Source organism: Thrips palmi, unplaced genomic scaffold, assembly GCF_012932325.1.
Source record: "Thrips palmi isolate BJ-2018 unplaced genomic scaffold, TpBJ-2018v1 HiC_scaffold_7, whole genome shotgun sequence".
Lineage (NCBI taxonomy): Eukaryota > Metazoa > Arthropoda > Insecta > Thysanoptera > Thripidae > Thrips > Thrips palmi.
In genome coordinates, this window is record NW_023144634.1 from 6,349,598 (window position 1) to 6,366,096 (window position 16,499).

General features: G+C 58.5%; 3 protein-coding genes across 3 annotated transcripts in view; 2 read left to right on the forward strand and 1 right to left on the reverse strand.

Moving 5' to 3' along the window:
- LOC117652589 (mucin-5AC-like) overlaps window positions 1–9,242 on the forward strand; it is a 49,040-nt gene extending 39,798 nt beyond the window's left edge. Inside the window, exons 8-10 of the mRNA XM_034397620.1 lie at window positions 2,336–3,925; window positions 3,977–6,140; window positions 6,173–9,242. Coding sequence (XP_034253511.1) covers window positions 2,336–3,925; window positions 3,977–6,140; window positions 6,173–7,869 — 5,451 coding nt within the window. The 3' untranslated portion in view covers window positions 7,870–9,242. The remainder of the gene's footprint in view (window positions 1–2,335; window positions 3,926–3,976; window positions 6,141–6,172) is intronic.
- A 135-nt stretch (window positions 9,243–9,377) lies between these two features.
- Window positions 9,378–11,816, reverse strand: LOC117652590 (nuclease SbcCD subunit C-like). Its single transcript, XM_034397621.1, has 2 exons — window positions 11,635–11,816; window positions 9,378–11,058 (listed from the first exon to the last, which is right to left on the reverse strand). Exons 1-2 carry the CDS (start codon window positions 11,651–11,653, stop codon window positions 10,514–10,516), a joined length of 564 nt encoding a protein of 187 aa, XP_034253512.1. The 5' UTR covers window positions 11,654–11,816; the 3' UTR covers window positions 9,378–10,513.
- Window positions 11,817–11,915: 99 nt separating this feature from the next.
- LOC117652401 (protein C12orf4-like) lies at window positions 11,916–15,180 on the forward strand. Its single transcript, XM_034397279.1, has 7 exons — window positions 11,916–12,075; window positions 12,153–12,488; window positions 13,456–13,701; window positions 13,791–13,991; window positions 14,068–14,186; window positions 14,264–14,412; window positions 14,497–15,180. The coding sequence occupies exons 2-7, from the start codon at window positions 12,466–12,468 to the stop codon at window positions 14,971–14,973; spliced, it is 1,215 nt and encodes a 404-aa protein (XP_034253170.1). The 5' UTR covers window positions 11,916–12,075; window positions 12,153–12,465; the 3' UTR covers window positions 14,974–15,180.
- The last annotated feature ends 1,319 nt before the right edge of the window (window positions 15,181–16,499 follow it).

Genomic DNA, 16,499 nt, shown 5'->3' on the forward strand with positions numbered 1-16,499 from the left:
TCCGCGGCGGCGACGCGACGAGACACGAAGACGTTACGTCGCCGCGGCGCAGGCAGGCGCAGGCCGCAAACCGCCGCCACGCCGCCGCCGTGCCGCCAAGCTTGAGCAGCTGGAGCTTGGACCGCACCGCGCACAGTGGGCCAGAAGACCGGTGGAGGCGGCCAAAACTCTAGACGCGTTTTGAGCTCCAGAGTCGCTAAATGGGACTCGAATCGAACGTGTGACCCCACCAATGGATTCATCGTTCGGAGAGCAATCCATTGGTGGGGTCACACGTTCGGTTCGAGGCCTGTTTAGCTACTCTGGAGCTCAGAACGCGTTTAGTGTTTTGGCCGCCTCCGATGGTCTTCTGGCCCACTGTGCCGCGTCGCATCACCGCCGTCAAGCAGCCTCGGCGACACATTCGGATTCGGATTCGGGGAGGGCGTTTGCTGTCCCCGCGTCCGCCTGGCCGTCGTCGTCGCGGTGCGTCGGGGTGCGGTCACCGGCCCGATTACATCGCGGTGCTCTGCGGCGCCCCTTCCCCACCCTTCCCCCACAGGACCGATCGCGTGCCGCCAATCGAATCCCGAGTAAAACACTGCACCGCCGCGCCGCCGCGCTGACCAGAAAAAGGGAAAGGGGGGAAGGAAAGAAGAAGAAAAGGGCATCTGATGAAAGTGATGAAACAGTGAAACAGCCCCGCCACGTCAAACGGGAGCTGCTGTGCGCGGAAACGGCGTGGAAGGGGGAAGGAAGTCGCGCGAGTGTGTCTGTGTGTGTTTTATTCACGAAGCCCTATCGCCTCCCCCGCGCGCCGCGTGCGACATTTTACAGTGATTGCGCGTGCACGTGGGGCGAAGCGAAGAAGCCAAGAGCGCGCAGGGGGCCGGGCACGCCGGGCACGCCGGGCACGCCAGGCACACGTGTGGCCGATGCGGATCGCATTGTTCTGTGTGCGACTGGCGGGGCTGGCGGGGCGGGAAGGAAGGGCTGCCTGCTATCTGACCGCAGGGGGCGGGGGGCGTACGTAAAGCCGCTGCCGGCGTTCGATGACGTCCTGGGCGTTCCCAGGACCCCGCATTACACAAGTCGCGGCGTGTAGTATGCATCCCCGAACGCCCCCCCCCCCTCTTCCCCGCACACACACCGACACAACATATCCGGCTTGCCGTCCGCGTGTCCGCGTCCAAGTGCATTCCCTCCCCCGGACACGATGACAAACTGAAGCTGCAACAAGTCCCTCCCGCGGCGGGCTCATTCCGAAACGGCATCCGTCTCTCTCGCACCCCTGGGGGAAGGCCACCGCCCCCACGAGTGCGAGCGAGACAGAGCATCGAGGCAACGCCTCGGAATCCGCCCTCCGGCCGCAGCTTCTGGTTGCCGCGCGTTTCGTTTCCTGCTCAAATCTCTGTTGTTGCAGCCTGTTGCCCCCGACGGCCCCGTCCGCCAAGTGTAGTGGCGGCCTGGCGTGGCGCGGCGTGGCGTGATGGCTATAATTCATCTTCTCACGACCTGGCGTCTGGCGTCCCGGGGGACGTCCCGGAGGACCACAAGCTGTCCGCGGCGTTGTCGGGTCCCCTGTCGACACTGGCGGACTTGCCTCGTCCCGCGCGCCACCAAGCCCCTCCAGGTGCAGCCGGGGCGTGCGCCAGTGCCGCTGCACCGCGACGCACGGCCTTGCCACTTTCTCCGCCCGCGCAAGTCTCGAATTATCATATATTGGATGAATCTGCAGTGCCCGCAGTGGCGGCGTGGCGGCGGCTTTGTTGGCGGGGCGCAAAGAAAGACGGGGAAAGACAGAGCGCGATGGAAGATGGAGGGGCGACGGGCTCGCCGGGCCGGACGATGGCTCCTGTCGTGACGGACCGAGCGCCTGGCCTAGCCGTTCAGCTGGTGCCCTGCTCTCTGTCTCCCTCGCACCCTTATGCATCGCCCCGTGAGTGCGAGAGAGACAGGGCGACGGCCCGCTGGACCCTTCCTTTCCTTATCTACTTCCGCGGGCAGGGCGTGGGCGAGGCGTGGGCGACGGCCAGCTGGCCTGCAGCGTCACAGCCGGTCACCGCGAACGCCGCGAACCACACGTACCGCTCTTCGCCCTTGTCCTTCATGGAGTCTTTGCTTTGCTTTGTTTTTATTTTTTTGCAGCAGGCAAGCGGACCAACGCCTCATTTTTCGTTTTCGTTCTTCTTGTCATGTTCTTTCTCTCTTCTAATCTTCACTGTTTCCCAAGATTTTTTTAGGTGTTGTTACAGTACCAGGAGGAAAGCGGCGAGGGAAATACAACAAGTTGAAATTTAAAAACTCTTCAAGTCCATCAGTTTGCACTTTTGTAAGCGGGCGACTCGTGTTGCAGGTGTTCCACATCTGCGACGGCGGCCGCAAGATCTCCTTCCTGTGCCCCAACGGCACCGTGTTCCGCCAGTCGCACCTCATCTGCGACTGGTGGTTCAAGGTGGACTGCGCCGAGTCGGAGGGGCTGTACGAGTCCAGCGCCGAGCAGCTGGCCGTGGACCAGGGCGCGGTGCGCGAGCGGCAGCAGCAGCAGCAACAGCAGCGCGCGGCACAGCTCGCGCCGTCCACGCCGAGGACGGACTCGGCCTACACCAGGATCATCGGCAGCACGGAGCGCCGCCACAGCCCGCAGCCCACCGCGCCCACCAGCTTCAGCAGCAGGCCGCCGTCAGCGCCGTCCGGGCCGTCCAACGGCGGGGGGTTCTTGTCCACCAGCAGCAGCGGCAACTTCTACGACGCGCTCAACAGCAACAACTTCCAGTCCACGGCCAACCCCGACAGCGAGCGCGGCTCGCGCACCTTCCACGGCCAGACGGCGCCGGGCGGGGACGGCTTCACCTTCAACGGCAACCGCAACTTCCTGCAGAAGCAGCAGCAGCAACAGCAACAGCAGCAGAGCAGGTACGGCAACAGCAACCTGCAGACCTTCGTCACCGGGCCGGGCGGCCCGGGAAGGCAGCAGGACGCCGGGGCCTTCGGCAGCCGCAACCGCGTCTCCCCCACGTCGCCGACCTCCACCACGACCTTCGCCACGTCGTCCACGGCCTCGTCGGCCTCGTCACCTGCCGTGCCGCGCGGCCGCGGCGTGCAGGGCCAGTTCCGCTTCAACAAGAACGCCCAGGACCAGGACGACGGCGGGCGCGCGCGCAACAGGGAGACGTTCGCCACGGCGGAGTCCAACGGGCCGCGGACGTCCACGCGCGGAGGCAAGGACGACGAGCCCAACTACCCGCCCGGCGTCAACCCCTACCTCAAGGTCACCAGCACGCCGCAGCTGCAGCCCAAGAAGAAGCAGCAGCAGTACTCCAGGCCGACGGCCGGCGACGACCACCACCAGCAGGACCCCCAGGAGCGGCAGCAGCTCGCAGAGACGGCTTCCTTCGCCACGGGCCGCGGCTCCAGTCGCTTCAGCTTCGGCATCGGCCACCCGCTGGAGACGCAGTACATCGAGGCGCCCAGCTTCGAGTCCCGCGTCGTGTCCGAGGCGCCCAGCCAGTTCAGCCTGGCCTCCACCACGCCCGCCAACATCTACCGCCTGCAGGCCAACAGCAAGACGTACGCCGAGATCAAGCGGCAGCGCAACCTGGACCAGCAGGCCTCCACCACGGCCAACCCCAACGGCCCCACGCCCTTCTACCGCAAGTACCAGAACTCGCTCCGCGCGCGCACCGCCACGCCCGACGACGCGCTGAACCCTGCCACGCCGACGTACTCCACCAAGTACGTGGAGCTGCAGCGGTCGCGCACGGCCTCGTACAGCAGCGTGGCCCCGACGACCCCGACCTCGGCCGCCACGCCGGGGCAGTCGCTGCCGCCGCAGCAGCCCACCAGGGAGAGCGTTCGCGAGCCGCCCACCACGCGCTACATCACCCTGGCCAGGATCATCCCCAAGCCGGCGCGGCAGGCCTCGGCCACAACGGCGGCAGAGGCGGTGACGCCCTCGCAGCCCGCCCAGCCCGTGGAGTACTCTCAGTCCGCCCAGCCCACGGAACAAGCAACGACCGAGGCCGGAACAACCGCCACCACGCAGCTCGAGGAAGCCGGCACTGCCGCCGGCACCACGGCCTCGGACACCAGCGCGCCGGGCGTCACCCTGCAGCACGCCTCGCTGCGCACTCTGGAGCTCAGCGCGCCTTCGCCAGAGGGTGAGGATGCCGCCGCCAACCGCAACGGCAGCGCCGTCGCGGCCTCGGCCTCTGGCACCTCGGGCCCCGGATCCCTGCAGTCGCTTGCGCTGTACTTCGCAGAGCCGGAGGACGAGGTCGAGAACACCGCGGCCACAGACTTACCCACCACTGCTCTGCCGGCCGAGACCGCCACGCCGGACAAGATCTCCATCTCGGACGTCCTGCTGCTGCCGCACGCCAACGGCGTCAACTTCACCGACTTCACTGCCAACGGCCAGGACAGCGAGCCGGAGAACCTGCCCGCCTCGCTGACGCAGCTCACCAAGGACTCGTACTCGTCACTGTTCGCGGAGACAGAAACGCCGAGCACCACCACCACGGCCCCGTACGAGCAGACCACCACACCGTATTCGCTAGACCTGCTCGCCGAGAACAAGCCCACCATCAACCTGAACCCCAGCAACGACTTGCGCAGCGAGCAGAGCAGAGGCATCGTGGAGCCCGAGCGGCCCGAGGTGGAGCTGTCGAACGCCATCAACAAGGAGACCAAGGACCTGCCCAACATCGCGGACAACGCCGACCTCCGCGAGCTCGCGCAGGTGTTCACGCGCGCGCTGTCGGCCTACTTGGAGGACCCCGAGTCCTTCCGGAAAGTCCTCGCCGAAGTCCGGCCCACCGAGCCGCCCCCGTCGTCCACGACCGTCAGCCCCGACGAGGACTCCGCCGAGACCACCACTGCTTCCACGGAGTCGGCCTCGTCCTCGTCGGACCCCAGCGTGACCACGACCGCGGACGAGGCCTCCGTCACGAAGGAGAGCGACGAGGTGCTGGAGTACTCGGACGTGACCAACAAGGGCGGCAGCGGCGGCGCCCGGAAGAGCAAGCTGTACGAGGTGACCCCGGCGGGTCCGGCGCCCTACCTGCCCATCATCTTCGCCACCACCACCGTCACCGAGGCGGCCACCACCTTGCCGCCCACCGTGCCCACCGCGCCCACCGCGCCCACCGCGCCGCAGGAGGCAGGCAGCACGCAGCCGCCACCGCCCAACCCTCTCGCGGCCGGGGACTTCCCCGCCATCGACCTGGAGGCGCCGCTGCAGCGCCTGGAGTCGCTGCTGGACTCGCAGAGCCGCTACTACTCCTCGCTGCAGGGCAAGACGGCGCCGCCCACCGTGGCGCCCGACTCGGCCAACTACACCTCCATCGCCGCGGACGTCAACAGCCTCATCGCCATCCTGAGCGCGCTCAACGAGAGCTGGACGGGGCCGCCGTCTGGGCCGTCCGGGCCGTCCGGGCCGTCGGCGCCGTCCTCTGACGACGTGTCGTACTTCCCAACGGCCGGGGGCGTCCAGGACGTCGGGCTGCCGCGCTACGGCGGCTTCCAGAACAACTCCAAGTACAGCCCCTACGGCGCGGACGTGCTGCGCGCCAGGGGCGTCACCCCGCCCGGCGTCACCACCACCCCCGCAGCGCCCTCGCAGACGGACGCGACGACATCACCGCCGCACACAGAACCCACCACGGCACCGCCCACGGGCAAGCACGAGATTCCCAAGGAAAACCTGGAGAAGATCGACAACGCCCTCGGATCCTTCGTCCCCGAGGACTTGAACCAGCTCGCCGTCGTGCTGCCGCACCAGCCCGACAACAGCACCGTGCAGCTCAGGTCCGCGTCGCTCACGGCGCCGTCCGCCCCGTCGGCGCCCACCGCCACCGGCAGCAACGCCGTCGGCGACCCAGTCCTGGTTGCCGCGGGCAGCCAGTCGTACGTGGCCAGAGACAATAACTTGGTCTCGACCACGCCCAAGCCCGTCGCGAAGCCTTCCCCCAAGCCCACGCCCAAGCCCACCACGCCAAGAGCAGCTACGGCCAAGCCTACCCCCAGGCCCACCACTCGACCCACCCCCAGGCCCACCCCCAAGCCCGTGTCCAAGTCACTTCCCAAACAGCAGCAAACCACGACGCGGTCGCCGCGCCCCGCAACGCAGGCGGCGAAGGCCGCGACCAAGCCCCCGTGCAGTCAGCCAAGATCCTGCAGTCTGCGCCCTCAGGACCCTCAGGACCCTCCGCGCCAGAGGCACCCTCCATCCCCGCCAGTACGGTGGGCCCCACCAAGAAGCCCAAGTACACGGGTCCCTTCTTCGTCACCCCCACGCACACACCCGCGGCGTCGTCCACCGTCGCCGTCAGAGCGAGGCTGCCACCCACCGCTCCAAGCCCCACGACCTCCAGCACGACCACGACGACGACAACGACCACCACCACGACGCCGAGGCCGCCGCCGCCAACAACCACCCCCACGCCGACGACGCAGGAGGTGCGTTTCCGCGGCGCCAAGTACCTCACGACGCCTGAGACACTGACTTCCAAGCCAACCAAGGCGCCGGGCCAGGTGCCGGTGACGGTGGCGCAGGCCAAGCTGCTGGCAAAGCCTACCGTCCCCGCGCCGTCGTCCGCGTCCAGGCTGCTGGAGCAGTCCCTCGACACGACGAGGACGCGCTACCGCGTCAACTTGCGCTCCGGGAAGGCCACCAACTTCGACTTCAACAAGCAGCAGCAGTTGCAGCCGCAGCAGCCGAAGCGACTGCCCTCCGAGGACACGCTCAACGCGCACAAGCCTCTCAACCCGCTGTCGATCAACTACGAGCTGACCACGTCGCCGACGACCAGGGCGCAGAGCGTGTCGCAGAGCGTGGCGCGCGCCACCGTCCCCGTCACGACCACATCGGCCGCACCGTCTACCACCACGGCGTCAACCATCACGACGTACCACCCCAGGATGCCCCTGTCCACCTCCCCAAGCAGCAGCACTTCAAGAAGCATGGTGCCGCCGACGGCGCCCCCAGAGGACAGCCAGAGCAGCACTTGGGTGCTTCCCTCCGACCCCACGGCCGCGCCGTCGTCCACCGTCAGCACCAGCAGCCACCCCCCGGCCACGTCAACCCGAACCGTGCCGAGATCCACGCCGACGGGCTCCGTGTCCATGTCGGTCACCTCGAGCGTGAGCACGTCCAGCGGCAAGCAGGCGGACGCCTCGTCGGCAACCACGCCCATGGCCATGAACCGCACCATGGTGGCGGCCGCGGAGGCCATGTTCGGCCACCTCAACGCGACCATGGCGGACATGCTCATGGATATGCTCAAGGAGGCCGAAACCAACATGACGATCCGGCGGCTTGTGCTGCTGCTCGTCAACAACAACATCAACGACCAGCGGGGAGCGCAGGAAAACGCCCAGGAGGTCCGCGACCAGCTGCTGGAGGCGCTGCTCAGCACGGGGCAGGGCCGGCAGGGCCACTCCGCGAGCACGACGCCCTCCACGACGACGACCAGCACGACGACGACCTCGAAGCCCGAGACCGCCGCCACGAGCGTCCCCGTCAGCAGCAGCGCCGCCTCGGCCAAGAGGAAACACTCGCGGCTCGTGGGCAGGACGGTCCACAAGACCGTCAAGTCGAGCACTATTTCCACCAGCGAGTCGTCGTCGACGTCGTCTGCAGCAGCGCGAGTGCGAGACCGTGCTGCTTCGACCACCACCACGTCGACGACGACCAAGAGGCCGACCACACTGAGCACGGCGGCGACGACGTACACGGCCTTCATCACGGACCCGGTGTTCTCCACAGTGCTGCCGCAGTACGGCAGCAAGAAGCCCACCAGTTCGGAGGAGCTGGCGCTGGCCTCGTCTGACAGCAGGGCGGTGGAGCTGCTCAGGTCCTTATACTCACTGGCCGCCCAGTGGGGCTGAGGGAGTTGGTGGTTGGTGACGTCATGTTGAGGCAAAATTTATGGTGGTAGTGCTAGGACGTTTCGACATGCTCTAATAATTAAAATTTCCCAGAGTCTTTAGCACGTGTTATGCCACATGAATTTTGAGTCACTGTGACGTCAATGCTGTTTGGTTCCTTTGGAGAAAAATGCTACTTTCGTTGCATGGTTACCTACCTGATGCCAAAAACACAAAAGTTTTGAGTTGGAGACTTCCTAGGGCGAAGAGTGTCCAAATTACAGAGGCACAATATTATGTAGTAGTTTTCATTATGTAATGTGATATGTACTTTCGTTTCAACATGTGTCAACAGTAACAGTATTATTTTATTTTCAATAATTTTGATGTCATTTGTGGAGGTAAACCAATGACAGTTTACTCTACAAGGATCAAGTTTGTGCAAGGCCTTTTCATTTTCTTAGATACTGTTTCCAATAGAAGAACTTAAGCGCAAAGAGCCAAAGGGTTTGTGAAGGGAGGGGAGGGGTGGGGGGTTTTGAACTGAGAGTTACCCTATCATTGTCATGTGAGATGTGCACCTCTTGATGGCTGCATATCTGAGTTGAAATTTTAAGATTATTACAATGAGGTTAAGACTAAATAATAAATCTTATTTATGCAGAGAGATTTTTTTACTCGAGACTGCGTCTCTTGAACTAAGCAAGGTATGTGTATAATATTCTTGAAAGGATGTTGGTCCAATGAGGACAAGAACAGTTCCAGAGGATGATCAGGTCATTTCCTGGAGTGCTCTGGAGCAAAATCAAATGTTTGTAAAAAAAAATTGTGACGTGTACATAAGTAACTGATAAGTTTGCAGAAATATGAAGTCATGCTCTGGAAGAGCACAATTTGTGGAGGAGGCCATTTTTGTTATTTATTCAGCCATACTAGATCTGCCTAGAATCCTCAAGGCACTCGTTGTAAGTATACATACAACTTACAATGTTTTTACACTATAAATATTTGGCTTATAGGATAAATTCAATCAACTAGATGTGTGCTTCAGAAGCGCAGAGCTCATTATTTCATTTTTTACCCAACGTTTAACACTGTGATTAATGGCATAGTAAATAATTTTTAAATACCTAATAGCAGTGTCAACCATGACAAAAATGATCTTTCTTTAAAAAAATATCATTAATTGGCAAACGAGGTGTAAGAGTTAATTACAATGTCATTGGCTGTAAGAAAAAGAGGATCTCGTAACTTTTTGAAGTGATTGTTGATTCAAAATGGCAGCAAGCACATGCTTTGGATAAAATATAATTTCCTTGTCAAAAGCTGACGCAATTTAGTTACCCAACTTGGGTCCGAAACCAACAAGTTTACAATTTTAGAATGTGGAAAGGAGTCAGCATAAAAGTGCAAAATCTGAGTGTCTGTGTGAATAACTCATCTATGTATGTATTAGCATATGAAGCAGAATGACAACTTTGAAATATATTCATGTGTAAAATAGAGTTGTAAATAAAATATCTCAATCATACAAAACTGAAGTAATGAAAATTTAATTGCCAATTTAACTTTTTACATCACAATAATGCTGACTACAATTTAACTATCTACATATCGCATAGATGGAATTTGTCCACATCATATTTACATTTTTTACTTACAATCACAATAATTGATCTGTGAGCATTATAAAAACCCCAATAAAAGCCAGCACTGCTACATATGACACTAGAATTTGTATTGAAATTATTGCTCACATCATATTTACATTTTTTACTTAATTGATATGTGTGCATTATAAAAACCCCAATAAAGGCCAGCACTGCTACATATGCATAGCTTCAAGAGCAAACGCTTCTCACTACAGGAAAGGGATGCAAGAGTTCCTTAGAGTTAAAAGAAATGTTTTTTTAAAAAACAAACAAGAAGAAAAATTTAAGCAAGTCTATAGTTAGTCTGTGTTTTAAAAAAAGAAAGGTCACCAGAGCATAAAATTGAATCGACTCAATCGATTTTGTAGCCCCTTCAACCATTTTCACTAAATACTTTCCAAGTTGACCCATGGATCCTACCAGTCAACAGAAATGGTGGGACTGACTTATATAAGCGTTATAACATAAAATAAATATCTGACTAAGTTCTAGAGCAAACAAATTGACACATTTTTAAAGCACACATAAATGATTTCAATTTGATAGATGAATTCCCGTTTTTAGAAGTGTTTAAAACACACCCTGAATTATCTATATCTTATTTTGATAGAAAAATTCAAGCAAGTCTAATGTTAAAAACAAGAAAGGCCACCACTTTAATTAAAGCATAAAATTGAATGATCACATAGATGGTTTTTCAAGACTACACCGGGTTTTAACTCTTTTTGAACTTTATAATAGCACTCGCATCAGTTGGCGCGGCGCCAGCCATTGGCGTGGAAGGTGGCCGTCGCGTTCAGGACCCCGAGATTTGCTTGCAGCACATTTCTGTTGATCTCAACAAATTGTCTCGCGACGCGCTCCTCTGCGAGCTCTTCGGCGCGCTCCGCGGCGCGCGCGTCCACGAGCGCCTGGAAGCGCCCATCGTGGCGCGCTAAGTTGAACGCGTCAGCCGCAGCCGCGGCGGCACGCTCCTCGGCTTCCCTGGCTTGCGTCCGCGCCACGGCACGGAGTCACAGTGACTCCATGTTGGCCATCATCTCCAGTACCCTGGTGTTGGCTCGCAGCACTTCTCGGTTGGTCTCCAAGAAGCGCCTCGCGATTTGCTGCTCCGCGAGCTCCGCGGCGCACTCGTTGACGAGCGCCTTGAAGCGCGGATCGTGCCGCGCGGCGTCGAAGGCCTCACGGCGCACCTCGGCCGCCTCAGCCTGAGCCGCCCTGATGGCCACCTCGGCGCGCTCAAGGCGAGCCTCGGCTTGCATCGCCGTGGCTTTGGCCTCCTTGGCTCGCGTCCCCTCTTCCTTGGCTTGGGCTCGCGGAAGTCCGACCTGGTCCTCGAGCTGGTCCTCCTTGACGCGGACTTGCAGCTGCCGCCCGGCATCGGCGGCGTCGGCGCGCTGCCGCTCCTCGTCAACGCGGACCTGCAGCTCCGCGACCTGCAGCTCCAGGGCGCGGTTTGCGGCATCTGCAGCTTCGTCGCGCTCATCCGCCTTCTTCACCGCCCGCAGATACTTGCGCACCTCGCGGGCTGTAGCGTCCTCTCGGTCCGCGAGGTTTCCTGTGAACATAAAATGCAAGTAACATAAGCTATACTGTGACCAGGAACGCAACCCGACGCAACCGCTGTCCGTACAGGCGCACACGCTGCCACGGATGCGGCACGCTGAGACTTATCAGGCGAGCGTGCAACCGTGAACAGCAGACGACGGCAGGCGGTCGACAGTACCAGCAGGACCGAGGGCCGTCGCGCGCGTACGAGCAGGAGCGGACGCTCTTGCGCACGCACGGACGAGGGCCCAACCGCTGCGAAGACGCACAATGCAACATGCTCGACGAGCACGCCGCGGCATGGCGGGGCGTGGCCACCCAGGGCCGCCGGCCGGTGTATGATGCACCTGCCAGCTGCGCCTCGGAACGGCCCGCGAGCCGCGGCCTACGGCCTCCAGCCACCGGCATAGACAACAGGTTTGTTGTCTATGGCCGCCGGCGAGCGCTCCCCGTCCCCGTGGGCAGCGATAGCGTTTCTGCGTTCGGCCGGGATAATTCACGATTATCTGGAAGCCTGTCGACACGCTTCCGCTATTCCGGCAGTACCCCGGCCGTAAACGTGTAAATGGATAATAAATTTACTTACGACGAGTACGCGGAGGCATGGCAGATGGATGGCACGTGCTGGGGCAGGAGCAGAGCGGCGGACAAATGGATGGCGGGCGAGTCCGAGTCCAGTGACAGTGTCGGTGTCGGCTGCAGTGAGAGTGCTGGCCTGGGTGCCACGAGCCACCACACCCCGCTCCGCCACCTCCGGCTTCGAAGCCGGCCGTGCGTCGTCTGCTCGCTCAGCGAGCGAAGGGGTTGCCAGCGCGGTCCGACCGGCCGCTCCGCGCGCCGCCAGCGCACCTGCCGAAGCCGCCGCTTCCCCCTTCCCCTCGCCTGACGAGCCGGAGTCAGTCCGAGTGAGCGTCTCGTTGAGACTGGACCGAGAGAGCCGACACGTCCCCGTCGTTCGTCCCGGTGACCGCGTCCTCCACGTGGCCGTCATGTTCATCGCCGAGACCATCTACATGAAGCCCGCAAGGTGTGGACTCGTCCCGGTGTGCAGCACGGTATCGTACGAGTTTTGGCAGTCATTTCACCACCCTGTTTTTCCCGTAGGGCTTTTTGTGCCTGGGCCACTGACAACGCCATGCTCGGCTAACGGGCCTGACTTGCCCCTGCCACACCGTTGCTGCACCGACCACCCGACCGGCCCGCCCTCGCCGTCACCATGAAGCTGGACGCCTTCTCCTTGCCTCGCCGCTGCCTCTGCACGGCGCCCCATCACCCTCCCTGTGATGTGCTAGTGATGTGGTGTTGTGATACCTATCGGACGCCTTTGCGCCGTAGTGAAGTGTGTATGCGCCTCGGCGCGACGCTGTGACGCAGTGTAGTGGAAGGGGGACGCCCCGACCCACTCTCTTTGTTGCTGATGCCGTTTTACGATGAAGATTGGTGAGTGCGCACTCTTTCTTGTTATTTCTTATTTTTCCCATGGGCCCTGGGTATTGTTTGTAATGTGTACTTGTGTGTGCTAGGAAAATCTCTCGGTACTGTGGTAATTTTCGCGTGTTGATTTTTGCGATTTAGCTGTGTACACTGTTAATTTATCTTCGGTTTGTGAAACTTAATTTGCACTAATTTTGTTGCTAAAGTTCACCGTTAGATTTGTGTCGCTAAACCGTCAGTACCGGACCGGGTCGCGCATTGTTAGATTTTTGCTAGTTTATTAGCTTTGTTTGTTTGTAATGTTGTATCGCTGATCCAAGTTAAAGTAAATTCTACTTCTTTATTTGAAGCTAAATTGTGAATTAACTACTCGCGTTCAACTTAATCAATGTAGCTACCGCGCCCGCGTTCCCGTTAAAAATCTCTAGCTTGTACACTGTTAATTTTCCTAACTTTCTGCATTACTTCTATTTTGTGTTTTTGTACCGATTTTCAAATTTCTTATTGACTAATTGAGTTCGTGTAATTTCTTATGTAAATGCGAATGGGTTCGAGCCCCACGTTAGGACAATTATTGACATTGCTATCTTTTGTTATTGTCTTTATTTGCAATTGGTTTTCAATTTAGTAATTCAGTACAATTCATTGTTTTTCTTGTTTCTTGTAGTGGAGGGGCCGACCGATGGTATTCCGGGATCTTGTTTGTTTTTGTTGTTGTGCTGCTAGCGCATTTCAATATTAACTTAATAGTCTTGGCGTACCTGGCGCCCTTACTAAAAATAATAATCGGTCTGCCCTTACACCCCTGCATCCCTACTCTCTCTCTGCATCAAGATTCCAGCCATTGATTTCCTGCTTCTCTTTGTGGCCAAGTAACCCACCCCACTTGTAAAGTGTAACAAATGTCCATTGTTCAATAGTTGCAATCTCTTTTATAGCTGACACTAAGTTTTGCTTCGCATCTTTCTTCCAGGCAGGCAAAGGAAATGTCAGATTTGGTTGCGGGTATTGGTGAATTCAGTACAGAGGCAGATGTAAATTTGCTGGCAGCACGTCATTGTGAAGATCAGAATATGATCCAAGCAAAGATTAACAGCCAAATTGACTCCTTGCAAGAAACTCAAAGGCGAGAGTATCGTGATTGGTTAATGAAATTACTTGAAGAGCAAGCTGAAGAGGCATCCAGTGTCACTCCTCCAACACCATCTCCAACTCATATGTAAGTTTCTTATTTTCACATGTGTGAGATGCTGGATACTCTTTCATCTAAATATTTTTGATAATTGTGAATTTGTGTTTGCCTTCTAGAGTACGTCATCTGTCAAATGATGTGTCATCTAAAGACAAGGGTAAAGGAGGCAGTGACATAAGCTCTGATGTTGGAAATAATCCAGGCCTTGAAGAAAGCTTTACTATCCATCTTGGATCTCAGATGAAGCAAATGCATAACATTCGTATTATGTCTGCTGATGTTTTACATCTCTGTAAAACACATCTTTCCTCAAAAGGGTAATTTTTATTTTAAAATTACTTTTTTTTGTCACTTTTAAACTTTTTGATTAATAGCACCTTGTACATTTTGCAGAGGCATGGATATGCAGCCTCAAAGACTTCAGACAGCTTTAGCTCTGTACTCCAATGACTTGTGTGGTCTTGTACTATTAACCGATGGTTTGATATCTTCTTTTTCTGGCACAACCAAAGGTTAGCAAACAGTTCATAAAAATGTGTTACATTTTGTAAAAACAACCTAGTTATTTTTGATTTTTTTTTCTCTCTAGATTTTATAAGTGTATGCCAGCAGTCCACTGAATTTCACTTCCCATCCATTGATGACCAACTAGAAAAAATTCGTGAAGGTGTCAAAGAGACAGTAGCCCGGAGACAAGAGCACTGGATTGCAGAGAACTTATCAATTTCTAGCCAACAAGTAATTATATGCACTATCCCTTTGTTTTTCTGGTCTAACTCCAGAATAGTCTCTTATTGAAATATTCTCTTATTGGGATTTCAGTGGCGGCGTGCTTCAAGTTCTGGTGCTCTTCGATCTGTGGCCGTGGCCGTGGCCGTCGCGTTCAGGACCCCGAGATTTGCTTGCAGCACATTTCTGTTGATCTCAACAAATTGTCTCGCGACGCGCTCCTCTGCGAGCTCTTCGGCCCGCTCCGCGGCGCGCGCGTCCACGAGCGCCTGGAAGCGCCCATCGTGGCGCGCTAAGTTGAACGCGTCAGCCGCAGCCGCGGCGGCACGCTCCTCGGCTTCCCTGGCTTGCGTCCGCGCCACGGCACGGAGTCACAGTGACTCCATGTTGGCCATCATCTCCAGTACCCTGGTGTTGGCTCGCAGCACTTCTCGGTTGGTCTCCAAGAAGCGCCTCGCGATTTGCTGCTCCGCGAGCTCCGCGGCGCTCTCGTTGACGAGCGCCTTGAAGCGCGGATCGTGCCGCGCGGCGTCGAAGGCCTCACGGCGCACCTCGGCCGCCTCAGCCTGAGCCGCCCTGATGGCCACCTCGGCGCGCTCAAGGCGAGCCTCGGCTTGCATCGCCGTGGCATTGGCCTCCTTGGCTCGCGTCCCCTCTTCCTTGGCTTGGGCTCGCGGAAGTCCGACCTGGTCCTCGAGCTGGTCCTCCTTGACGCGGACTTGCAGCTGCCGCCCGGCGTCGGCGCGCTGCCGCTCCTCGTCGACGCGAACCTGCAGCTCCGCGACCTGCAGCTCCAGGGCGCGGTTTGCGGCATCTGCAGCTTCGTCGCGCTCATCCGCCTTCTTCACCGCCCGCAGATACTTGCGCACCTCGCGGGCTGTAGCGTCATCTCGGTCCGCGACCAGGGCCTTGAATCCAGGATAATGCTCCCGATGACAAGAGGCAACGTGCCTGGTCAAGTCGTTTATATCCCTCTTCTCGGCGTTACAGAAGAGGCACTGGTAGTCTCGGTGGCAGCCGCGGCGGCACGCTCCTCGGCTTCCCTGGCTTGCCTCCGCGCCACGGCACGGAGTCACAGTGACTCCATGTTGGCCATCATCTCCAGTACCCTGGTGTTGGCTTGCAGCACTTCTCGGTTGGTCTCCAAGAAGCGCCTCGCGATTTGCTGCTCCGCGAGCTCCGCGGCGCACTCGTTGACGAGCGCCTTGAAGCGCGGATCGTGCCGCGCGGCGTCGAAGGCCTCACGGCGCACCTCGGCCGCCTCAGCCTGAGCCGCCCTGATGGCCACCTCGGCGCGCTCAAGGCGAGCCTCGGCTTGCATCGCCGTGGCATTGGCCTCCTTGGCTCGCGTCCCCTCTTCCTTGGCTTGGGCTCGCGGAAGTCCGACCTGGTCCTCGAGCTGGTCCTCCTTGGCGGACTTGCAGCTGCCGCCCGGCATCGGCGGCGTCGGCGCGCTGCCGCTCCTCGTCAACGAGGACCTGCAGCTCCGCGACCTGCAGCTCCAGGGCGCGGTTTGCGGCATCTGCAGCTTCGTCGCGCTCATCCGCCTTCTTCACCGCCCGCAGATACTTGCGCACCTCGCGGGCTGTAGCGTCATCTCGGTCCGCGACCAGGGCCTTGAATCCAGGATAATGCTCCCGATGACAAGAGGCAACGTACCTGGTGAAGTCGTTTATATCTCTCTTCTCGGCGTTACAGAAGAGGCACTGGTAGTCTCGGTGGCAGCCGCGGTGGCACGCTCCTCGGCTTCCCTGGCTTGCGTCCGCGCCTCGGCAGTCTCGGTGGCAGCCGCGGCGGCACGCTCCTCGGCTTCCCTGGCTTGCCTCCGCGCATCGGCAATCTCGGTGGCAGCTGCGGCGGCACGGTCCTCGGCTTCCTCAGCGCGAGCTCGCAGCTGCAGGACCAGGGCGTCAGCGGCGTCGGCCCGGTCCTGCTCCTTGATCAGCTGCGCCTCGGAGGCCTCGGCGCGGGCATCGGCCTTCACCACCTCCCTCATGAACTTCCTTATGGATCTTGATGTTACGCTGGTCTGATCCGCCACAAATCGTTGGTAGGCTTCAGCATGTGCGGTGTGCTTCGACACGACGTGTCGCGTG

What these genes read in the sequence shown, in the direction of transcription:
- LOC117652401 (XM_034397279.1), top strand. Translation starts at nt 12,466, where the DNA reads ATGCCGTTTTACGATGAAGATTG. An exon ending in CCGTTTTACGATGAAGATTG is followed by an intron (nt 12,489 to 13,455) that starts GTGAGTGCGCAC and finishes TCTTTCTTCCAG; the next exon opens with GCAGGCAAAGGAAATGTCAG. An exon ending in ACACCATCTCCAACTCATAT is followed by an intron (nt 13,702 to 13,790) that starts GTAAGTTTCTTA and finishes TTTGCCTTCTAG; the next exon opens with AGTACGTCATCTGTCAAATG.